Source organism: Grus americana, chromosome 9 (genome assembly GCF_028858705.1).
Source record: "Grus americana isolate bGruAme1 chromosome 9, bGruAme1.mat, whole genome shotgun sequence".
In the NCBI taxonomy this organism is placed as follows: Eukaryota; Metazoa; Chordata; class Aves; order Gruiformes; family Gruidae; genus Grus; species Grus americana.
This window is the reverse complement of record NC_072860.1, coordinates 26,974,472-26,999,183: the sequence shown is the minus strand read 5'-3', so window position 1 is coordinate 26,999,183 and position 24,712 is coordinate 26,974,472. Positions and strand designations below refer to the sequence as shown.

At 41.2% G+C, this 24,712-nt stretch overlaps 1 protein-coding gene and 1 long non-coding RNA gene across 4 annotated transcripts; one reads left to right on the top strand and one right to left on the bottom strand.

Annotated features, from left to right (window-relative positions):
- Nucleotides 1-626: 626 nt before the first annotated feature.
- LOC129209810 (uncharacterized) lies at nt 627-7,259 on the bottom strand. Of its 2 annotated transcripts, none has more exons than XR_008578233.1 (4): nt 7,145-7,259; nt 6,694-6,799; nt 4,261-4,364; nt 627-2,038 (listed from the first exon to the last, which is right to left on the bottom strand). It is a non-coding gene; the product is annotated as an uncharacterized LOC129209810 (long non-coding RNA). The 2 variants fall into 2 exon arrangements; XR_008578234.1 differs by having other exon boundaries at nt 7,105-7,234.
- Nucleotides 7,260-7,314: 55 nt separating this feature from the next.
- On the top strand, nt 7,315-21,314 carry MFSD1 (major facilitator superfamily domain containing 1). Of its 2 annotated transcripts, XM_054835410.1 has the most exons (17): nt 7,315-7,506; nt 7,587-7,639; nt 7,925-8,037; nt 8,400-8,442; nt 8,973-9,040; nt 9,883-9,991; nt 11,120-11,222; nt 11,764-11,862; nt 12,567-12,678; nt 13,659-13,715; nt 14,153-14,309; nt 14,943-15,040; nt 15,372-15,484; nt 15,990-16,037; nt 16,603-16,663; nt 19,816-19,930; nt 20,191-21,314. In XM_054835410.1, the coding sequence occupies exons 1-17, from the start codon at nt 7,347-7,349 to the stop codon at nt 20,248-20,250; spliced, it is 1,569 nt and encodes a 522-aa protein (XP_054691385.1). In that variant the 5' UTR covers nt 7,315-7,346; the 3' UTR covers nt 20,251-21,314. The 2 variants fall into 2 exon arrangements, with proteins under 2 accessions (XP_054691385.1, XP_054691386.1); XM_054835411.1 differs by lacking the exons at nt 19,816-19,930; nt 20,191-21,314 and adding an exon at nt 18,829-19,623.
- The last annotated feature ends 3,398 nt before the right edge of the window (nt 21,315-24,712 follow it).

Here is a 24,712-nt window from a genome sequence, read left to right as displayed (position 1 = left end):
TGGAAGAACATGAATCTCCTTGATTTTTTTTTCTAATGCTATGAATAATATTTATGAAGTTGTTTGTACTTCAAAACCACAAGGTAGTGAACTCAGAGATATAAAAATGCAAAGAATCGTAATCTCTAAGGAATGAAAATGTGAAATCAAGTGTTGAGCAAGATGCTTCTAAAGGAAATAATATATTTTCTGAATTATATTACAAGTGATTTTCTTGCTGTTCAGAATAATTTTTCGTTCCCTCTTTGAAGGAAAGTAAAAAAGAAACCTGTGCATTTCATCCACCTCTCCAGCCCCTTACTTTAACAAATGCTTAGGCAGAATATCTTGTCCTCAATCTATTTTTGGTGATCAGTTTGGGAAATTTTTTTCTCCCCTCTCCAGGTAGATAAACTGCTAGTTTCCAATTCTTTGCCAATGAGGAGAGAAGTATGCCTTTTTTTTTTTCTATTCCCTCTTTTTTCTTCTAAATGAGAGCTTTTTGTGATTTTTTTCCCCCCCCCATGGTATCACTTTCTTGGGGTCATGAGACAGAGCAAAGCCTCATATCTCAGAGATAAAGCTCGATATGTAAAGATGACTCAGAATTACTGGAATGATACTGTTTTTGCATTTCTTGGCTCTTTATTTTGAGAGGTCTCGATTCAGTAAGAATATTTAACATAACCATGTCAACAACAGCTATAGAGGTCTAGTTGTTTTTTTTTTTTTTTTTTTAAGAAACTTATAGGTGAAACTACATCAAGCTTGTCTTGATTATTTGCTGCTCATTGTGGACAATCGTGCAAGATCAGTGAATTTTGAGAATTCCTGCAGAAGATGAAATATCTACTTATGCTGTGCCACCTGCTAAAAGTGTTGCAGCCAGAATAGGAATTTACGTAAATGCTGGAGCAATGGAGCAAAGGGGAAGTGACCATAAATCAGGAAACCAAAAATTGATAGCAGAGTGTCTCCTGGAATAACAATTGCTGGATAAGAGTGTATGTAAAGTGGGGTAATAGTTATCAGGGTGTTGTCAGGAAAGAACTCATACTCTGCAGCAGGTTGTACCTAGATAAATAGGACCTCAAGTAGAAGGTTGCATAGCGGAAGAGCTGTTTCCAACAAATACACTCACACGCCAGAAGTGGAAAGCAGTTCCTCAGACCTGGGGCCTAGGAGAGATGGTGAGAAGCGAATTGCACAAAGGTGAGAGGATCCATTTGCAAAGAAAGGACAGGAGTGATCGGGTGAATCAGCAAAGGAGTTAATCACAAAGTTCAGGGAACAACGGTGCCACTGAATAAAGCTGTTTGCTTGGAAAGTTCTGCTCAACTCTGGGCTGCAGCCTGCAGAGAGAAGGCAAAAAAACCCAATCCACCTTACCCATGTCTTGGAAGTTCTCCAGAAAAGTTCAATAACTTGAGAGTGGAGGAAATGCCTGATGAGGAACTGCTTGATGAGCATAAAATACTCAGCCTTGGGGGGAGAAAAAAAGGAGTTTGACAGGAGATCAGCTTTTGGAATGCAAGTAACTGAGGGAGATACATAACTCCGGAGCGAGGTGGGGACACCACGAGGATTTATGCTGCAGCTAGAAAGGGGAGGTTCTTGTTGGGTGCTTCAAATGTATGCCAGCCTGCCAGCCAAATTACCGGGCTGTAGTAATACACATCAGTTTAAGAGCAGAATGACATCTGTGTGGTGAACTATGCACATTGTATATTTACAGGGCTATTAGGGGCATACTGCAAGGGAGTCAGTGGGAAAGAGTTTCTTTCTCCCGTCCCTTTCCGCATTTCTATATGCTTTCATTTCAAAAGAATGAAAAGTCCAGCCCTGGTGACAAAGAGTGCCTTTGCACCGCTTTCACTTGGTCTTCAGCCAGAGGGAGGGAAACAAAGCCCTTGTCAAGGGTGTGAACTTCCTTCATTCCCTGGGCAGCCCGGCCAGCGAGAGGTGGCAGCATGTCGCACCAGCCGTTGAGCATTTTATTCAAAATGAAAGCTTCCTTCTGAAATTGCTGGGCTTACTTATAAAATACTTCATGTCCATCCTGCTGAAAGAAACAGCAGAGTTTTAAAAAAGTTTAAATGTTAAGAGAATGCATCTTTCCAATGATGAACTATCCGGTAAATGTGTTGGCATCTGTAGTTGTTCAGTATTTCAACCAAGCAACCCAGAGATTTTGAAAACTTAGCACTGTTAACATGTAATGCGACTGCGGTGAGAGACAGGAATGTGTGTATCCTGAGGAAAACGTTTGCAGGCACTAAGAGAAACTTGTACGTTGAGCGAAGTAGAAGTGCTACTAGTAATTCATCTATAGTCCTGAAAGCCAAAAGTTCTGAATTCCCTCTTCTCTCAACTGTCGACACTTTATTATTTGGCTCTAGACTCAGATGTATATGCTAAGCAGCCTCTGATAAACTTTTTTTCCTTAGAAGGTTTGTTAGACTTAATAGCTGTTTCCAAAGCAAAAACCACTTTGAACTTCTCCAGGTTACACTTCGGAGAGCTGAATTAAGCTCTGGAGTACACAGGCAGTGCTCTCCTGCAGGGTGCTGAAGTTACACAGCTCTGCTCACTCCTGTCTCTGCTGGGATGTGCAGAGAAAGTGGGAAGCAATCTCTCAGAGCACTGCAATACAGCAACCAAACCCAGCAGCTGGGAAATGAGCCGGCTTCAAAATTACACCTGTGAAGATGAGACCGTGAAAAACAGCAGAAAAACTATGCAGAAATGGTGATTTCTGAGGAAAGCTGCTAGATCCAGGGACCTTTTATAGGAAGAAATCATAACATGTCCTGCAGCCACCGCACTTAGCGTTACACCACTCTGCAGTGCTTTGGCCCGTGTGTCCTCCCTGGAAGCCGGGCACCAGCACCTGCCTGCGTTTCTGCCTGCCCCCGGGGTTCAGGCAGTGAGACAGCCCCATGGTCAGCTCGCTTTGCTCTGCGCAGCACTGAGCACCCACCTCTGTGAAATGTCGCATTGGCAACGAGAGCAGATGGGTCCCCAGGGCATGGAAGCAGCCAGCTGGGGCAGCACGGTCCAGAAAGGAAACGGCACACAAAGGTTTAGAGGTCTCCTGCGTCGCGTTATTTCAAATGATAGCCAGTTCATAGGAAGTTAAATAAAATTAATTAGCAGGTATTTTAGCAGTTTGCTCTGATTCTTTTTTTTTTTTTTTTTTTTTTTTACATCCTGCTAGGTCAGAGTACCCAGGGAGTAATACTAAAAAAAAGCCTACTGAAAGCACTGGCGTGGCTGAGAGGCTACACATCATTAATGATGCTCTCACGTTCTCACTGCAGGTATTTTTTTAGACATTACCTGAGCAGGTTGGGCTCTTAGAGATACAGCCCGGTACCTGCTCGTCTTGGGGAACAGCGAGGGGCGTTTAGTAGTTTGGGGGAAATACAAAGAGCAATCTTTCTTGATGAGTGTACTTAGAAAAAGGAGCAATAAACCCACAATGCTTGGTGCTGTGGTCTGTCATCTGACTCAGCTGAGAGTGGAGGAGGTGTTTCCTTTGGCAGAGTATCCTTTCGAACCTCAGGAGGTTCCTTAGGCCAAGATCTTTGGTCTCAGACAGATTTATGGTGCAAAAATGCTGCTTCAGCCTTTTTCCAGCTGTTTACAGAAATTTGACATGTCTTAAGGAGGTTGTATACAAGTCCAATAATATTTCAGTGAGACAGGAAGAGTACAGGACATGGAGACTTTTATAATAACACATTCCTTACCACATGAAGTGATTAAAAAAAAATGTTTGCATGCCTTTCTGTGACAGATCTTCCGTAATAGGTTGCTAATGCATGTTGGAGGCAAAGCACAAGATTTTTCTTGCAGAGAATGGGTAATAGTCAAATGATGGTGAAGTAAATTTAATCATGTTAAATGCAGTTCCTGCTTCTTTGCAATTCTGTCATATTTTGAAGCATCGTTGCTGAAGACAGTAATAACTTAGAAGAACTAAACTCTGAAAGCTAATCGTTGTTTCACGTGAGTATTTACTATCCAGAGTGTTCAGAGGACTTGATTGATCTGGGCAATGCAAAAAGGTGAGGCCAGAAGCACAAGAATTTTATAGCCCCTATAAAGTACTGTATACAGTTTTTGCTCAATTTTATGCTGTTAAACTAAGCATTTGGTATCATATGGCACTTTAAGTACTTTGATTTATGTGAAGACAGAAATTGCATCTGTAATAAACATTCTAAAGTATGAGTTTAAGAGCAATCTACTGTATTTATTTGTGACATAAACACTCACCTGCAATGCATTTGAGAATCATCTTCGACTTAACTCACACCGCACATTACAGCCATTAAGCTTCAGGCAGAGCAAGGTCATATCCAAGGTGAAGACGGAAGTGACTGGGAAGAAAGGGGTGGCATGGCAAATATTTTGAAACAGCAAATGGAAAAAATAGTCTTTTTCTCCTGTTAAATATTCTGGATACATGAGTATAATTTCTTCCTCTACTATAAAGGGTCCTATGTTATACCAAACACCATAAAGTACAAATCCAGTCTTGTTTAATACAAAATATTTAAGCACACAGCCATGAAAATAACATGAAAAACCCACTGACATCTTTGAAAAGAAATATAATAAAAATGCATGTGTTTCAGGTTTCTGAAAACGCCCTCGAGGATGAATGAAAGCACAGAAACCCTTTGTTGTCCTGGAACCTGCCACGACTGTGCTCCATGCGAAGAATCCTCCCACCATGACATTTACTATTTTGGTATTGAATTAATTACACTCCGTGGAACCTGCTTAAGAGTAGCATAAATTAATAATTTTTAAATTATTTAGGTAGTTTTTTAAATAGCTGAATCCTTCCCATCTTTGCATATTTTTGAATGACAGTAATAGAGCATAGGAGAGTGGCAAAAACTTAACATATCCTTAGGAATGAATGACAAGGCTTCATTGGCAGAGCGGGACGTTCCCACTCATGCATTTATTTTTTAGGAAATCATAGAATGAGTAATTCAGATGGATCTCTGCTCTCCCAAGAGCAGGCAGGAGAGAGGAAAAGATAAAGCAAGACATGTTATGAAATCATGAACTTGAAATTTTCAGGATAACACAGCTCGTTTGGGACATGACTTAAATAAAAAAGACAAATCCAGGATTCTTTAGTAGGAATAATAAAATTACTGTTAGATAACCTCTCTCTATTCAGCCTTTGAGGTGGTGTGTGCTGAACTAGCCTTGTCTCACTGTTTTTACAGGAAAAGGAAGGAGACGCTGTCTTTTTTGTTTGTTACATATCGATGCAACAGCGGCGCTCTGAATTTCTTACCGTAAGGAAGACTTGGACTGTAATGGTACAGAGATTTACATAAACTGAATGGGATAAAAAGATGGGAAAACACTGCTTAAAATCCTACTGCTAAGGTTGCAGAGAGTCAGGATGATATTCTTTGCTGAGCATTTATTTTTCCAGGAATCCTTTGTCATTGTACTTGGCAGCGACAATCTGCCACAATTGTCAGAAGCTCTCACAAATACTTTTGCAGAGTGCATTTTTTGGTCTTTAGTGTACCAAACAGTGCCACAAAAGTACCCAGGATGAAATCCTGATCCACAAGTCAGCTCGAAAGATTGCGGGATATTTTTGTGCTAGTTAATTGAATAATTGAAGTCAACCAAACAAGAGCTTTGGTGAGGGTATCCCCAGAGCCTCTGAGAGCTCTTCACTTGCCATTGCATACACAGCTGAATCTCGTCATAATATTATCGTTGTAAAATCACAAATTGCAGTTTAATGTGTTTACTTGCTGTGTGGTTTTGCCTGTTACTTTGATTATGGGGCTAGAAAGCCTTTTTGAGACTTAGGAGATACAATCTGTTTTACTAGCTCTTCCTTTAGATATCCTCGCTGATAAAATTGATCAAAGGTTACACAAGACAGTTTCTATGGGATCCCTTTGTCAAAGTGCTGGTGGCGTGCCCATGTGAGTTACATGTTAGATTGAACTGAAATTGCTATGGGAGTATTGTCATTTAAAGAACAAAATCCAAGAACTCCTGCTCCAGGCAACGATAAAGTGTTAAAATGGCACCTGAGTGTGTGCTGCTTACCCCTCCTTCAGCTTGAACTACCCCTCTGTATTTACCTGTGCCTTTTGCAACAGCCGTATTTGTGTCCTCGAGGGAAACTAGAGTGTTTGCATGAAAAAACCCACACATTTTCTGCAAAACCCAGAGACCTGGGAAAGCACGACAATGGTGTCCTGGAATAACTGGGCTATTAGCTAGGAAAAAGGCTACATTTTTATTTCCGTACACAGGCTTTCACTCTGCTCTCCAAAGTCTTCCCTTTTATCTGTGTATATAAACTATCTCCTGTTAATTATGGCCCCTATGAAACTGGAGGTGATCTGCACAGCCAGGCATTACCTTTGAGCTCCCTCAAGCGGCAATGAAAACCTCAAGTTTATCGCACGGGCGCTTTTGCCGCGAAGATTTGCAGTTCAAGGCCGTGTTTTTTAGGGGAACTCTAGTAAACCGACAGAGCTGCTCTGCTTTCAACGCACCTAGGCTGGTGTAGGGCAGTTGAAAATGTGACCCCGTAATTATCTTTTGACAGACCTGTTAAAAGACACACATTGAGCAAAAAAGTAAGCATTTTATGCAGTAGTAGTTTGCAGCAGATGCTGCACGCGGTACCAGCGTGTTTTGAAAACTTACTTTGATTTTCTTGAATGGTTACTGGCCAAATTAATGAGAGAGTAGCTGGAAAGTGGACCTCTTGGTTCACAGCACGTCAGGTAAAACTCAGCGCTTTTCTATCATCCTGAAAAGATAAATAAATCCTTCAGCTTAAATAGCTTCTGCCCTCATTAAGAACATATTTTCATCAAAAAGCACCATCTGTCACTCGATGACGTGCACAGGGGATTCAGGTCACCTTTGGTGTAAGAAGGTGACATTTGCAGAAGGCTGGACCTTTTTACAGTGAATAAGTAGCTTTTTCAAGGGTTTGTCTGATGCAGGTTTGTCACCGCTGCAATGCTGGGCACGCTACAGGTTGCTAATGCCCTCCCCATACCATGAGGTACGTTTCAGGGGGGATTTGAAGGAGTTTTTTGCCACTGTTACCTTCCTGTTTTAACTCAGGAAGCCTTGTCACTTGCAGTACCTCACGCTCGGGATCTCACACTTCTCCCGTCAGCGGGTTCCCCGTTTCTCCCTGAGGCGTGTGAGGGGCTTTAGGGCCCGCGGCCGCCCGCCCGGGCCGCTGCCATAGCAACGAGCCGCGGCGCATTGTGGGCAGGGCCCGCGGCCGCTCACGTGACGCGCGGGAAGATCACGTGACAGGCGCTCACGTGACGGCGGCAGCGATGGCGGCGGAGGAGGAGGAACGGGCGCTGCTGGGCCCTGCCGGCGGCGACGATGGCGGCCGGTCTCCGGGCTCCCCCCGTGCCCTGCCTGCCGTCTGCGACCCGCGGCGCTTGCCGCACCGCCTCCTTGTGCTCGCTCTCATGTGCTTCCTGGGCTTCGGTGGGTGGCGGCGGCGGGCGGGGGTGCTGGGGCCTCGGGCGCTGGGGGCAGAGCTCTGAGGCGTCCCCTTCTCCTTGCAGGCAGCTACTTCTGCTACGACAACCCGGCGGCGCTCCAAACGCAGGTTCAGCGGGTGAGTAGCTGCCTGGGGCAGGAGCAGAGTTAGGGAGCCGAGGGGGGTACGGGCGGCGGCCCGGGTAACCCCGGGGGAGCTCGGAGCGGGTGGGAGGGTGTGAGGGGCTGGGTTGGAGGCCCCGCTCTGGTACCTCTCCCAAAGCATCGCTGCGGCAGAGCGGGTCCCGAGCCCGGTCACAGTGTGTACCTACTGCTAAGAGGTTCTGCCGGGATACTTATTCTGTGCCCCTGTAATTACCTTAGGAGTAACTATTTTTTTTTAATTTCCTCCTCCTTTATGTAGGATATGAAGGTGAACACAGCGCAGTTCATGGCGCTCTATGCTTGGTATTCCTGGCCCAATGTGGTTCTTTGCTTCTTTGGAGGTTTTCTGATAGACAGAGTATTTGGAATACGGTAAGTGTGATGTCAGTGTTGTGCATGTTCAACGGAGGGTAGGCTTAAAATGGAGGTGTAGTATAGGTTTTATAATATAAAGTTTTTTCAATTTATAATAAACTCAATTTTTTTTCCACATGCTCTAGAAATTTCTACTGTTATAACTGAGCTTCCTTCCTTTTATGGCTAAAATAAAATGACTTCAAAAATGTCGGTCTGCACAAACTTTTTTTAAGGAAGCCGTCAAGATGTAGCATTTATTATGGGGACCTTTTATTGCATGTCAGCCTCTCTTGTTTCTTTGCTGTAGGTCTTATAGTGTTTTATAGGAAAAAAGAGTCTAGCTATGCATTAAGTGATTTTTTTAATTTGTCTTACAGGTTGGGCACTGTAATATTTAGTATCTTTGTTTGTGTTGGGCAGGTAAGTGCAAATGAGAGGGTGAAGAGTGATACGTGTCTGAAGCTTCTCTACTGGGCGTGGGGAAAAAGCCCAAATAGCTTCTTGTGTAGTAGTATAGGTTTCAAATGGGAGTAGCAGGTGAAGAAAACTGAGAGAACTGTGAATTGTCTTGGGGTAACTGGGAACCGAGGACATCAAAGGATGAGTGAAATAAGGATGTGAAGGAACCAAATGTTTTATCTGTTTGATGTGAAACCACTATGTAGGTGTATTTGGGTGGGGTGTGGTGGTGACACGAGTTGAGCCTCTAGAAGTGTTTTCTGAGTGTGGTTTCAGGGTGGGCCGGGTTGGATATTGTGTAGCCAGCGGGATGATACGTAAGAGATGCAGGGGGAGCAAAGTCAAAAAGCTAGGAGTAGGAAGTGGGTGGGAAGTATTTCTGCAGGTCTGGGGAGGGAAAAGCATTTTTGTTTCTGTTTTGAGGTGGTTCTAGTCTGTTCCATATTTCAAATGTAAAAACCATAATTTCTCCCCAAATGTTTACCTGGCAGGTGATTTTTGCTTTGGGAGCACTAGTTAATACTTTCTGGCTGATGGAGGTGGGCAGGTTCATATTTGGGTAAGTCTAGAAGAGTATATTGTGTGCTCTCTGGGGTAAGGACTGTCTTTCTGTGTCCTAGAAAACCGCTACCATGTTTGCACTCAAACAGAATTGTTGTGTTTTGAGGCATCTGTAAAGTTGAGGCATGCAAGATCTTCAGTTGCATTCCCAGTCTAAGTTAAAGCTAGAAAACAAAAACTATGACTTTGGAGGTCTTATTGAATTCAGAAGTTAGGAAACTACCCAAATAAAGACATGCAGCAAGCCACTAAAACTGTTAGTCCTCTTTTCCCCTTAATTCTTACTTTCCCAAGTAAAAAGAATTGTTAGCAACAAAAAAATACAACAGGTCTTGTACACTGGCAAAAAATGAGAGCAAATGTCTGAGGAAATACCTCCAAGTTGTGAGCGTGCCGCAGCGTAAAGATGTTAGAAAACCTGACCAACTGTGTTGAGGGGTGGGCAGATGACTCTGCTGAATTCAGACTCCAGGGAAGATGCTTGCTTTTGGTTTCATTTGGGTCAGGATCTATACTGCTTGGTGTTTTAATGCAGGAGAGAAATGAGAAGCCGCTGCCCATTGATTTAATAATCTGTAAATGACCAAAGGCAATTACCATTCCTCCCGAATGGCCTGACATGCTTTGTACTCTTGATTGTTCTTAAGGCACTGCAGTTCTCTTTGGATTGTCTTTTAAGACTTGTATTGCTTTGCATATATGCATCACATCTACCTGTACATAGATAAATTTCTCTGAAATGCTGTCATCTTGGTATTGCCAGCAGCTGATGGACTGCTTCCTCGTTGCTTTGCATGTTGCAATTAACATGTTTTCTTTTGTGCCTTCCTTCTTTTTTAGAATAGGCGGAGAGTCCTTAGCAGTGGCACAAAACACGTATGCAGTCAGTTGGTTTAAAGGCAAGGAGTTAAATCTTGTGTTTGGATTACAACTGAGCATGGCCAGAATTGTAAGTGTAAAACTGTATAGCTTTAATTCATAGATGTTAAGGTCTGCGACTTGTCTTGGCAGTGAGACAGATGGAAAGCAGCATTGCTAATGCTCCCTGGGGAGGTTTAGTTAAAATGGATATGAAATTTAAATTTAAAGGTTAAAAATTTGTGGTAAATAGACAAAGGATACACAAGGGAATGGGTTAATAAGACTTCTTAGAACCTGTCAAACTTTTGCAGAAGCCTGATGGTGTTATTAGCACGGATTACTGGGTAGGACAGTCACGGTGCTGCACTTCATCAGACTAATTCATTCTTGGCATATCATAAAACACTGGCTTAACTGGGTGCAGCCTCTGATAAAGGAGTTGGGATGGCTGTGCTAAGAAACTCCCATCCTTTGCTGCTGCTGCAAGATTTTTTCTTTTTTTTTTTGTCCCTTTGCTGTGTGACTGCATCTCAGCTGTGCTGTTTCGGTTTGATGTAATCACTTAAACTGCTGCTAGAGGTGGATTTACACGAATGCACCAGGCTGTGAATGAAGGGAGTGGATACATGCCTCTTCTGTTAGGGATCCTCTTCAGCAGCCTGTGCTATCTTAAACTGCTGCAGGTGTTTACCTTGGTAAAAGAGAGTTAGCTGGGTCTGGGTTGATGTTCAGGCTGTTGCTAATTAGCAGTTGCCTCATCTTGGCTGCACTGTAGTTAACTCTCTGTTGTTAGCTGTGGGACTGCAGCCATGGATCCCCTCCCCAGGGGGAAAAAAAATGTACTTCCTCCTGGTGCCTGTCAGGTGGGAATCCTCTTTGTTTTAACATGTGGTATTAAATTCAATTTGGTTTATGAGCTAATGCAGTGTATGATGTGGATTTTATGGCACTTCTAATATGTCAGTTGAAACACTGTTAGAGTTGCCTAAATTCCAGTTTGTGATGGTATATTATTGTTGCAACAATTAGTTTGCTACAAATGCTGACCAAACCAGCAGAGAATAATTTTATCGTTGTTGCTGGTGGTTTATGTTCCCTGTGTAGTTCCTTATGTGTTTGTTTTAAGCTCTGTTCAATAAACAGTCTGCCTAATGTTCCATTTGAATTAATATAATTGTGAAATACGTTATTCTTCACATGAGTCTGTTCTGCCTAGGGGAGCACAGTGAACATGAATATCATGGGATGGATATACTCTAGAGTTCAAGATCTCCTGGGGTATACTGGTCCCAGTACTCTTGGGTTAACTCTTATGATAGGTCAGTAATGTTTTGAATTGATGTTACCTGCTATTTTAGGCTTCTGAATTTGAACAACGTGCATATGTGTTCATGATTTCTTACTAACTTGAAGGTAGGACAAATATATTTGAGACTGGAAGAGCAATTCAAATACTGTTTGTAGTATCGATGGCTAATATTCTTATGCAGAATACGTGATTACTGCATCTGATAAAATGCTGTGTGATTTTTGTGGCTGCCAAATTCAAGTTTGTATCTTAGAGATGAAACATTTAACGTGCTTTGAGTAAACAGTCTTGAAAAATTTTTGAAAGGTTATCGTGTCAAATCTTGTATGTACTTGTCTGTGTAAAAGTGAAATTTGGACTCCCTTTGGATCTGTGTTCCTTTGCTTTACACCTTACTCTGAGTTGTACGGCTATTGAGTCTTATACAAAAGACAAGCTGGTGCTAAACTTAGTTTGTATTAGATATGTAAAGGTACGCTACACTAGTTGTGCTTAAAAGCCAAATTACTGCTTGAGTCAACAACTAAACATGTTGCATTACCTTCTTGCAGGTGGTGTAACGTGTCTGTTTTCACTGGCCTGTGCATTAATCCTTGCTTATCTGGACAGGAGAGCAGAGAAGCTCCTTCATAAAGAGCAAGGGAAAACAGGTGAGTGGGGGGGGTGGCTGGACCTACCTTGGGCTTTGTTTTTCTGTTCTGGAGCAGACCCTTCCAGTTACTCAGTGCACTCTGTGCATTTTACGTAATTCAGTGGCTGAATTTTAGTTATAAAATACAAAGAGATGATATTTTATTTATAAAGCATGTGGAGAGGCTCCTACTTCACACCAATTTGATCCGTGCCATTGCCACTAGTACTTTGTTTTGTTGGAATTGGTCTTATTTCCTTCAATAGGTGTGCAAAAACCTGCAGCTCTTCTCCATCAGTGTGGTGTTTTCAGTTTTCTGTGAGGGAGAATTCTGACCAATTAAAAATAACCTAAATTTGAGAGCCGAGTAAGAGCATATAGCATGAGGCTTCAGACATGAATTTTGCTAGCGGTTTAAACATTTCCTCGAAAAAGTGGTTTGTGTTTAGTTCTGCTGCATCAGACTTTTGGAGGCTTTAGGGAACTTGTACATCCAGCTTAATGTGGGAGAGACAATTTGTTCTTGACTTTGGCACTGTTGATTTAGGACTTGTATATTCTTAACCGACTCTCACTGTGTAAACTTTTAAACAAGAGAGTAAGTAGTGGCAGGAATATGTGCTTTAGTAGTGACTTGTGATCATCTTAATGTTCATTCAGTGTGGATGAATTTCAGATGCACTTATGCTGACTGAAACAATATTGTCTCTTGCCCTGCTCCAGGTGAAGTGATTAAGCTAACAGATGTGAAGGACTTTTCTTTGTCCTTGTGGCTTATATTCATAATCTGTGTCTGCTACTATGCAGTGGTTTTTCCTTTCATTGGACTTGGAAAGTAAGTGTCTCTCACGTAGTTATTTCCCTTGAATTTGGCTAGGGTTTTAACTAGCTACTCGCAAAGGGAGAGGTGCACTAATATTTAAGAATCCCAGATGGCTGCAGAACCACTGGTCTCCCAGCAAGTCTGTGCTGTGGTTTCTCATTTCTTCTGTGGCATTGTTAGCTATGCTTGCAATACAAATAAGGAACCTCCAAGAGTTGTATTTATCTGCTGAGTTTTGTGGGAAACACCATTGCTTAACATAGGCTGAGGTGTCAGGACTCAAAAGCATAATGCATGCTCCATTTCCTGATTATAACTTGGTACAGATTTAACGCGTGGCATGAGTTTTGGCATGGAAAGCTGTAGTCAGCTGTCATGTAGAATTTTTTCCGTACTCATAAGCTATTGACTGAGTGTGGCGTGGGGGCTTAAACGTAGTTACAACTTTGGACTGAAGTTCTCTGTGCTGACTTTGGTATATGTGAAGTTGAAACCTGAAGCGTTCATGTGTAGGTTTCCCTGTTGAACCACATGATCTGATCTAATAGCTCAATCAAATGGGTTTTGAATATACTTGGAATTAGGAACAGATCTCTTGAGCTCAGTGCATGTTTTACATTGATGTGCAGAGGCCTTACAGTCAGCAATGGAGAGGCCTATTTTTTTTCGCTTGTGCACGTATTCTAAAAAGTCTCACTCTGGTCTCTTACAGTATGCTCATTGCTAATGTCTCATTATTGAGTTACAGGTTGGTTACGTACTTTGGATGTTTTCCCCAAAGTGTCATTTGAATAGTCCATAGACAAAAAATTGTAGAGTCTGATAATAAGCTCCTAAATGCATTATAAATGAGAGTCTGTGGTGGGGTGTGTATGTCAAAGCAATGTTTAAAAGTTTTCTGTAAACGAGGTTCTTGTGTCTTTACTTTGTCTAGCTTAATTTTTCTTTCATGTCATACAGGTGTGGATTTTTCTAAATCTTTTTTTCTTTAGGGTTTTCTTTATTGAGAAATTCAAATTCTCATCTCAAGAAGCAAGTGCAATTAACAGGTATATTGTGGTTGATTTAATGAGTAAATGTGCTACTGCTGTGTGTCTTTGGGTGTGTGTATCTTTGGGCTCTGACCATGTGGGAGGAAGTTGGGGATCTGCTGTTGCAGGTGGTGACTTGCATTTAAGTGGACAGATAGATTTCACATGGCCCAAGGAATAATTGGGAGGTGTGAGTATTTATTTAAATAAAAATGTCTTGGATGCTCACATTGAGGAATTGGGAAGAAAAGGCTCTGAGAGAATTCCTTCTCGGAATTTTGAGTTCTGGAGTCTTTTGTTTGGGTGGTTTTTTTTCTTCTTGGTGTGGTTTTTCTTACGGCCTCACAGGTAACAAGGGAATATGGTGTTTTGTCGGAGGACGCTTGTATTGTTTAACACCTAAAGCTGTCCGTACCTAGATAATGTTCAGTTCTCTTATTTTTATTCTTTTGTAGTATTGTGTATATCATATCGGCACCCATGTCCCCAATATTTGGACTCCTGGTGGATAAACTTGGAAAGAATATCATCTGGGTTTTATGTGCAGTAATAACTACACTTGCTTCTCATATTATGTTGGCTTTTACCTTCTGGAACCCTTGGATAGCAATGGTAACTAACGCTCTGAGACCTATAGCTAAATGTGATAAAGTAAGAAATGGAGTTGATGAATTATTATAACATATTATTACTGTGCTAGGTGCTTGTTTTTCTCCTAAAACTTATTCTTTTGATGTAGTTCTGAAGCTTATTGCTATCATATAATTAAGGCACTTTCAATGATTTTAAACCATCTCTAACATGCTGTATTGGATAGTGTTATACCTCAATAAAAATCTTCGTTATTGATTTATTCTTCCTAGGGCAGATTCACTGAGAAATTGTTTTTGAACCAAGGTTTTCAAGCTTAAATATGGTGTTCACCAGTGTGTCAGGGTTAAAAATAGGGTCCTTGGTTTTCAGGTATTTTTCTAGTGATTTGCAGCATTGATCTCTTCCTCTGGGTAGTCAGGTCAGGCTCTTAGTGCTAGTTAGATAGGGTTTAGTTTGTGGGGCACTCCTGGAAAAAGTTTTCTCTCCTAAATGTGTATGTTTACGTAGACCAGTATTGCAAAAAGTGTTCCTTTTGCTTTTTTTTCCCTCTTTTAGGGGAAAGGGAAAACTGATATGTTAATGTATTAGAACTTTACAGCAAAAATGCATCTCATCAAACATCTGTTTACTTGTTCTTATTTATTTCACCAGTGTTTGCTAGGAGTGGCCTACTCACTGCTTGCCTGTGCCCTCTGGCCCATGGTGGCCTTCGTTGTTCCAGAACACCAGCTGGGAACTGCCTATGGCTTGTAAGTACTTAGGTCGGCCTGTGCTGCTCTACAGTCACCAAGTCCTGATGCTACTGAACCACTGATTATCAAGCAGTTCTAACACATTAATGGTTAATAATTCCTCCAAGCTTACTCTAGCAGGAAGTCTCGTGTAGTTTCGGCATGTATATGTGCGGTTGAGCATGTGGTTGTGGTAGCTGCACAGAAACTTCTGCAAAAATGTGGAGTCATGACTGTCGTATATGCCATAACATATGGGGAGAAGTTAATCTCATTGCTCAGTAGCACTAATGATGTTTTCTTTAACAATAAATTTCTGCACAGTGGTAATCCTTTGTTTATGTGTTAGTATGCAGTCTATCCAGAATCTTGGTCTGGCCATTATTGCTATAGCAGCTGGGATGATTCTGGACACAAGAGGATACTTGTTTCTTGAAGTCTTCTTCAGTGCTTGTGTTTGCTGTAAGTAGTAAAAACACTGAAAATGATTCTGTACGTTCAGGATGCTGTATTAGGCTTTTCAATATTTCCTGTAAGACAGTAATAACTTCTTTCTTACTATGCCATTGGATCAAGGTTTCAACTGGGGCAATGTTAAAAGTAACTCAAGCCTAGTGCAGTGTTTTGTGGCTTTCTTGAAGTGATTTTAGTGCAAGTAGTTTCAGTGTTTGGAAAAAATAGAGTAAAAGGGTAGGTGAATGATACTTTTAAAGGCTATGTTTGAGGGCTGTTATTAATATAACTAAAACTAAAATAACCTTTTCTGAGTTACATGCTACTTATGAGCTTAGGGGAATTTTCAAAAGCAGTTAAGAGATGCTACTGGCAAAAATCTCCTCTCAGTTGTAACTACCATGAAAAAATCTTAGTTGTTGCTTGGTTGTGTATTAAAGCTGTTGTTCTGTCATTATTGTAAATAATTTATAGTCAGCTAAAACTGACGTTGTTGTTGTTGTTGTTGTTCCAGTGTCACTAATAGCTGTAGTCATGCTGTATTTTGTGAATCACCTCACAGGTAAGTGTTCCCAGCTTCTCTTGATATTTGTTTTTATCGTAATTCTTGACGTTATCAAGCTGAATGTGTACAGGTGCTATTGTAGAGTCCTGTGGCAGGTGCTGTAGGTCATGGATTTGGGAACAGGAGCATCTCTTGATGAGGCCTGTCCTTGTAACATCTTCATGGATGCTGTAGTGTGTAATTCCCTGAACCTTGCTGTGATGTTAAATCTCATCACCGGGACAGTGGTACCTGGTCCCTTCAGCTAACTTGAGCAAATGTGTAGGATATTCTGCAGCTTTTTCTAAACTGTGTATGAAACTTGACTGTATATCTACCTGTGAATAAAAAAAACCTTAATTTTGTAGACTTTCCTTCAAATAGCAGTGTTCTTTCTCTCTATGTTTTGAAGTGGTAACTACTGAAAGATCTGGAAGGGATATTAATTTGTTTCTTTCCTTTTGTAAAATTACTCCACTGATTTCTTTTGTCAAGTGGTCTGAGAATTTCTGTAGTGAGGTATATAATCAACTACAAAAAGACCAATTTTAAAGTTTCAAAGTATATATTGCTACTGTTGCAGGTGGTGATCTCAACTGGTCTGCAAAGAAAAGGGAAAAACTGCAAAAAGTAGCTGCAGCTGAGTAAGTAGAAAGAATAGTGTCCTTATGAAGTGTTTAACTTGAAGTAATTAAGTAGGTTACTGTCTGAACTCAGTCTCTTTTGTAGGTCTGCCATTTATATTGAATGTTGTTTTCTTTCTTACATGAAGTAGCGATTGACCACATCTCCTTTCCTGGCACTCTTGCTTCCTGTTTCTCTTTATTAATTTCAGTAACCCCAACTGAGTGGAACCAAAGTGTTTAAAAAAAAAAAAAAAAAAAAGTACTGCATCACTTTTTAAAAAATGTATATGTGTCTTCATTTATATGGTGCAAATATTACCTGGATGAATGTCAGGTAATGCATGAACCACATATTTATTTTAAGCATCATATTAAAAGATAGATCTCTCTTCGGAAGAAACTACGCTCCAGTCACTTCCCCTTCACTTTCAGCTTGGTCCTCTTGCTGTCTTGTTTAGAAGTCTTAGTTCAATTTGTCTGTGAAAACTGTGGCTTGGGTCTAAATTGCAGTGTGTCATAAATGTTACTGATTGCAGTGAAGTTTCCATTTTTAGAAAAAAAAAAATGGGGCAGGGATATTTCCATAAAAAGGAATCAATTTCCTTTAAAAGGAATGGGTGGGCTTAGGGCAGAAATTGTTGAAATAAGCAAATTTTGACAGTGTGTTGTTTGACCAAATGGGAAGGTATCAGTCACCTGCTGTTGGGATGTTCCCGGAGGTCTAGGGCACTGGATTTATCCCCTCTGCACAGTAGAGAGTTTACTTGCTTTTTTTGTTTGCTGTCCAAGAATGCTGAATGAGGGGTAAAAGCTCTTGGTGGATATGGAATGCTTACAAGGGAGTGAACACTGGGTCAGTCTTGCAACTTTCAAATAATTGCCTGGTACTGGGGGAAGAGGAGAGAAAAAGTATTGTTTGGCAAAGTCCATTAAGAGATGTCACCTTAAAGGCAAAAGAAAAGACCCTTCCACTCCCACTTCTCTGTTATCTACTTAACTGTCTAGAAAAACTGCTTTTTTTTTTTAAGTAGACATAATGTAAAGTCTGTCCATCAGACTGAGTTTGGGCAGCCTGGTTTCTGTCCTGATGACCTTGTTGAAGACACTTCTAGTAGTGTCTTGGGACCCAAAAATTGTGTTACCTTTTCCTAGTTCTAATTAGTGCTGTGAGGATTAGAAATAAACGTATTGGAGAATCTTATGTCAATGGGGATGAAGTCTTGGTTAATTTATTGATTATTTCTTTTAAATGTATTTAAAGCAAATGTTTAATTTGCTTAAGGGTAGAACCAAGTCTAAGAAATCTGAGGTTCTGCTCTTCCGATTTGAATTTGTTTTGGTGAGAATGTGATTGAGAACTGTTGGAGAGGGCATTTTGTGACTCTAGTCATAGTTTAACATTTTTCCTGTGAAAGAGTAAGTCAATATGCAGCTATGTCACAGCTTTCAAAATAACATCTGTGGAATTCAAGCTGCTTGTGCGTGAACACCACTGAATCTTTCTCTCTTGAAATGCTTTCTGTTCTGACCTAATTCAGCTCAGTGAGTCTCTTCAGATCTTGAAGTTCATTTGCCTGTAACGTTGTTGGGTTTCTTTACTTTTTCATAGGTAACTAGTTTCATCTGCAAATATTGTACATCTCACAGCTTATATATGAGTTTGTTCCAGATCAATACTTTTCTAAGACGACATCTCTTATAAATGGACTTTATGGATTTCTTTAAAAGTGGACTTGTAGCAGTCCATAGGGTGATACTTAAGTTAGTCTTGAGAAAAATCAAAACTCCAGTCAACAGTGTCTAGACAGATGACTTGTAGTGGGGTGTAACGTGGTTTTGATTCTTGTCCTAATTCGTGGGTTTGTTACACCTCAGAAAACTCAAGGAAACTAAAACCTCACCAGACCTGGCAAGCATGTGAGCTTAGTTGCGATGTGTGTCATCCTAGAGCCAAAAAGTTGCAGCTGGTTTTTAATACAAAGGTGACAAAACCCACCTTGTACCCAGGAGCAGAGGAATTCTGTGTCTAAATAGAGCTGGTCTTCAGTGTGCCTGGCCCGTGTGGGATCTGTGTAATGCTTCCAGTATTTACTGTGAAAGATGGCTTTGGATTGGTGTATGCTGTGGGATATAGTGTCTTAAAACAATATTTTCAGTAATTCTTATTACAATGTTTTTTGCAGAAAAGAAATTTGAATAGCAAATATCATCCAGAAGTGGGGAGCATTTGATCAGCATCATGTCAACTTGAAGAATTATAGTGTTGTTTAGCTTGGTGGTCAGCACTGGACAGTAGTTCTTTGGAAAAGAAACTAACGTGCTGGGGATTTTTGCAGCAAATGGCTGAATTTTATGCTTTGTAACCAGTTTTAACTAATGCCAAATCACCTCTTAATTTGAACAGAATGGTTTTACAGCGTTTTACACTGTGTTTAAGCTCTGTCACTGGAGAGGGTACTCTGCAACCCAAGACAACCATGGTCATCTTAAGATAAAGACTAGTCTAAAGCGTCTCCTATGTGCAGCACTGCCACTTTGGTGGGGGCAGAGGTTTCTTAACCTAATGGCATTTTATGTTCTTTCATTGCCTTACAGAGCTTAGAAACAGGTCACTGTTACTGCCTTTGACACTGTCTTAATGCAACCCACTGTCTGAAGCTGAAGTGTATTTAGAGCTCTGTTTTGTCCTGTTTCGCCTCGAGACTTACGAGGAAAATGAGCGTCAACGCTCTGGTCAAATATTGCCTCTTTTGTAGGAGACTGCTATTAATTCTGAAGACTGCTGAGCAGTCTTTTATTTGCATTTTTGACAATTGATTCTTTTTGTATTGTAATCTTTATTTTAAGGAGCGAAAGCTTGTTTAATAAAGAGATAGTAAAAAAATTGTTACAAAAGCTCACCGAGCATGTTGTAATCTGTGAAAGGTTTATCTTTCTACCGAAGTCTTGCAATCTAAATAAAAGGAAACTGCAGAAAACAGCCTCTCTCCTTCTTTACACTGAATTAGAGTAATCCATATGCACATCTCTTAGTCTCTTTTAATCTGATATCCAGTATTCATCTATAAACATTACAAGCTTTTCATAGTGATTAAAACTAAAACTGCACACGGTAGATGAAGTTGCTTGGGTTTGCAGTGCAAATATCTTAAACCGATTTTCTTTTCCAGAGTGGAAGAACAAGAGAGACTCAGACGTCAAAATGAAGATGACTTGGCTAAATTACAGCCAAAAGCTGATGACTTTAGTTTAAGGAATAAATACCTCTCCAAACTAGGCGCTCAGGTATTAGTAACAAAGTAGAGGTTTTAATAACTAAGAGTAGAACAACAACCTGTTTATTTTAAGAACTCGGCTTATTGTTTCCAATAGCCAGCAAATCAACCTCTGATTAAAATGCTGAATGTGTGCTTGTTCTCAGAAATGAAGTCAGCAATGGTAATTAAAAATCTGATGAAGAAAATGAATCAATGGCTGGCGAACCAAATAACTGAGGAGCAGGCTTATTATGATGCATGATTTTTTTAATTTTATTTTTTTTGCAGCTACCAGGTAATTACTCTTCCTATTTATCGACAATGGCCCACAGAAGCGTGTTGAAATAGCATCTTGCCCCACTTCCAAAAGCAGAAACACACTGAAGTTCCTGGTACACAAAACTTTGTTTCCTGCACTGACCGCCACCACAGCAAAAGCAGAATGATGCACCATAATTTTCTGCAAGCATAGATCCTATTTTTAAAATAGTTGGCTTAAGCTCCCCCTCCACACCATGGGTAAATAACACAGATACCTCTGAAGAACCATCTGGTTGTTTATTTGAACCCATGAGCTATGTGCTACACTCTCTTGTCTAAAATACTCAGTGAGTAGCTTGAGTCAGTAGGTAAGACTTGATCTCTTCAGCGATGTCTGAAATGTGAAAGCTTTGTTTCAATAATCAAATCACTTCGAACCGAGCCTTGAGGTAGGTACGGGTTATTTCGCCTCTCAAGTTGGACAACTTGGTTACCATGTTGGAAATGGTCTGTTTGATTTTTCTACAAGAAAAATGGAAGGAAAGACTACTTTTTTAGTTTGGTCTAAGCAAGTATTTCGAAGGAAACCAAACTACAATTTCAGTGTTACGGTTCAAAAAGTGAATTCAATGCCAGTTCACAGGCTTAGCAATAAACCTCATGTAAGTCCTGATTAATGTGAAAATTGATGTATTTTTAAGAGGTTGTGACTACAAATGGTGAAAAGAGTTAAATGCAAGAACTGAAGTTTGATGTTCAGTGGAAAAATGTTCAATTTCATAATGAAACTTAACACTTTCCCATAATTTCAGTGGAAGGCTTGTTGCTGAGCAGCTAGTTCCTCGTAGCTCCTGCAGATTGCATTTTTCTTTTTGTTACTCGTAAAGGCTCACTTATGTAATTTGGACAAACTATTCCTAAGTAGGCTAATCTTACTTTAGAAGGCAAGAACAGCTGGCTTTCTGGAGCTCTAGGTACACCAAGCGAAGAGCTGCTACTCGGGTGGAGGATAAGGTGCACGGGGGTGAGTGGCCTTTCCTTGCCCGACTTCAGGGAGTCCTTGTGTGCCACAAAATGCTGAAGAGCCTTTGAGTTGCTTGACTGCAGAGAAAGTAATTTATTATAATAAAAATGTTACATTATACCTGTAATGTTTGTTTGCCTCCAATAATTTCAGCAGAACTGCTGGAACTCATGGTCTTAAGGGTTTTTTGAAAAGATACTTTTCAGTAGAGATTTCTTTTGTGTTCCTGAAAACCTAAGATCATCTTCCTTGAAAGAGTAAGCCAGGGCTATTTTGGTTAATAGTTCTGTATTTTGAAGAACAAGCTGGGAAAATGAAGTAGCAGGTTGTGAACTATGCCAGGCTTAGTGCCGAAGAGGCGTAGAGCACCGCCCTGTGATAGCTTTTGTCGGTGCTTTCTGTGCTCCCTTTGAGACCAAAACACTATCAGCTCTGAGAGTGGTTGATGCCAGTTGGTTTATTTTTCCTTGTAGACTTGTGAGTTCTGGGTCCTTTTTAATAAAAGCTTTAAATGGATGATGGCATCTGTATTTTTCTTACCGGTTTAGTGATGTGTTTTTGCCCTTGGTGGTTGTTGAGACTTACGTGTGTGTGTGTGTTTTTTTTTTTTTTTTTAAATAAACATGACTTCTGCTTTTCCCTGAGAAATACGTAGAGTTTCTGGGGAAGTGTAACTTTGAGGATCCAAAGGCGAAGTTTCCCCCAGTTCCCCCACTGATGGGTTGATGCATTTTTCTTTGTTGGGGAAGGAAGGAATGAGATTCTTATTCTTCTGTTGCTCTTCATCTCCTTCAGCTACCTGCTTTTCCTCCAATTCTGACGTGTTACGGTTATAGATAGCTCTTCTGCTCTTACCTGTAGGTCGGCATTTTGCGTGTGACATGACAGACAGCAACTGTGCGCTTAATGTCTTGTTGAAACTTTATTTTCAGTTCCTAAATCCTCTGTACCCTCGAGCATTGTGCTGTGGTGGACTTCTGTAAATGATACAACTTCCTGTGTCATCTCGGCTCCAAATGCTCTAGCCTTGCCTTTCCTTTCCGAGGGATTTTGGCCCATTGATTTCCTTCATGTTGTTTTTTTTCCACTTGTGGATGTGACACGTAGGAGCTATCTGGCTTTTGTTCCCTTATCCCCCAGTAAATTTCTGGTAGGATAGAGCCTTCCTCTTGCTATTGCCAGCCTTTTTGCTTCCAGCCTGGCGTTAGAAAGTCTCGTTTCTGTGTTTGTGCTTCACACTGGTCAACACATACTTCATGGGTTCAGGTTGATCATCAAGAGGAAAATGGATCTTTGAACTGTGAAACGCAGTTTCTTTTTGATAGTGAAAATCGGGTTGTGATGGTTGCAGGAGGGATGCAGGCAGCGGCTACAGCAGCGAGCGGGCTGCCCGCCTTGGCTGGCCGAGGGACTGCTTGAGCACGTGCTGCTGGAGTAATTGTTACTTGGTGATACTGCATGAGTCCTGATCACAGTGAAGTTGGGATGGCTTGAGCTGAAAGCTGCTTGTCTTTATAAGACTGCCTTTTTTTCCCCCTGCAAAATTTCCCTTAATGGCTTCTCCCCCAGCAGCCTGAGCAGCTGTTGGTTGCAGAATGGCTTTCCTGACTTCTTTAAATGCAGAGTTTATGGCTTGGGTACCGCTTCTGGACTGTAATGGTCTGACTAAATCCTGCTGGTGCGTAGGCATGCTTGTCTGGAGATGTTTGTAGAGGCGTTAGTAAATATGGTAGTAAACAGGAGGTCAATATAGTATTTTATTAAGTATATTGGGGCAAATTTGAGGGAGGTGTAACTTATGGAGAATATGAACGATGTTACTCATCTCTGCTATTACTTCTGCCGCTCACATGGGGTACCCCCAGGCATGGGGGACTCCAGAGCTGCTGTGGCTTGTGGGTGGTTCTGTTCCTTTCCATTGGGTGGGGGTTTTGTGGGGGTGTGGGGGTGTTTTTTTGCTTTTCTTCTTTTTCTTCTGACATGTCTTTAGGGGTTATTGCTGGACGTTTCAATAGGCTTTCTCATTTAAAAATAACTGGTTAACATTTCATTGCGCCTCTCACCACTATAGGTGTTCTCTTACTACTTCTGTTGTGCAGATGGTCAAGCAAAGAGGCAAAGCAGAGCTGTTCAGACAAGCTGCATCTCTAACGTGAAAATCTCTGCCCCTAGAAGGTTCGCACTCTGTTCCGTTGGACGGGACAGATGTGCATTGGCGTGAACGGGAAGCCAGAAAGCCTTAGACTTAAGTACACACAGTGTGCTGTTTGATGCAGACCTCTTCAGAAGGAAATCTTTAAAGCCTAGAAATACTGTGTAAATATTTAAACTTGCCATGCATGTGAATCATGAAATATCTCTTTGAAACGTTCAGTAATGCCGTGGCTGCCCAAGTGACAGTGCAGTGCTTCAGGTTTCGTGGTGTTCTCCAAGCATGCAAATGTTTTTGCACGTTTGAGATTTTTTTTCCTTAAACACTGGTCACTAAGAACAGCACGACAAAAGCATTTGTGCCATAAAGATAGTACCTAGAAACAAGCTTTTTATCCTTCAGCAAGTTTTATAACAGCAACAATAGTGAACTGTTCTTCACCCTGAACCTCCCCGAAGGTCTGTCTTTGAGGCGGCCCCGGAGCAAGACAGCAGGAATAGTTTTGTTTGTCATTACCCGTGAGGAACGGTGCCGAAACCAGCTCACGCGGCCCCGCTAAACAGCTGTCAGAAGTGGTGGATTTCTGTTGTTACCAACCTCTCCTGAATTTGAATCAACAGATTGGAAATTCAAGCTGCGCTGTCTCGTCACCAAGCCTCCGTCTGCTGAATGTTAGAGAAAGAAATGGAAGCAGCCTTGGCTGACGGGGTGGTTCAATCTGGATTCCCTGTTTGAGTTCGCCCGTGTTACTGGCGTTACACCATGCTCGGGAGGAGGGAGAGAAAGCAAATGCACTTCTGCCCAGAGTTCCGATGGAGGGGATCTGGAACATCGGAACTAAAGGGTTTGAATTTTGTTTTATTTAAATAAGGAGAAAATATTCATAAAATAAGTCACAGTAGTTCTGTCTGTTTAGTCTGGGCTCTGGCTTGTGTCAGCATATGTGAAATTGGATAGCTGAAGCAGTTACCATGTCCTGGCCATCTGGTCTGTCCTTCTGAGAGGAGCTGCTGCTGCTGTTGCAGAGATGACTTGAAAAACATGGGTTTTAAATTTTCTTTCCCCCAAGTTCCTTAAAGTTGAGTGTTACAAAGAGGTTATGAACAAACCTTGCCTTGTCCTAAGCTTGCTTTCTGCTACCCTGCTGCTTCTCAGGTGTATACCATGACTGCTTTTCTTTTTTTATTCTGATGCTTGCGTGGATGCAGTCAGCCAGTGTCCCAGCTAGATCATTCGTTGTCAGCCTCTAGGACAATTCCTCTTACTCTCGTAGTGTTTTCTAGGTCTCGTATGGCTGGCAGCTCCTGTTGTCTTACCTTGCTTCCTCTGAGTAATTGCTGCTCCCAGCTGGCTTGAAGAAGGGGTGTAACTCA

Excerpts from the sequence above, each read along its gene's own strand:
- MFSD1 (XM_054835410.1), top strand. The coding sequence starts at position 7,347 with ATGGCGGCGGAGGAGGAGGAACGGGCGCTGCTGGGCCCTGCCGGCGGC. Across the intron at positions 7,507-7,586 it reads CATGTGCTTCCTGGGCTTCG|GCAGCTACTTCTGCTACGAC; the intron begins GTGGGTGGCGGC and ends TTCTCCTTGCAG. Across the intron at positions 15,485-15,989 it reads CTTCAGTGCTTGTGTTTGCT|TGTCACTAATAGCTGTAGTC; the intron begins GTAAGTAGTAAA and ends TTGTTGTTCCAG.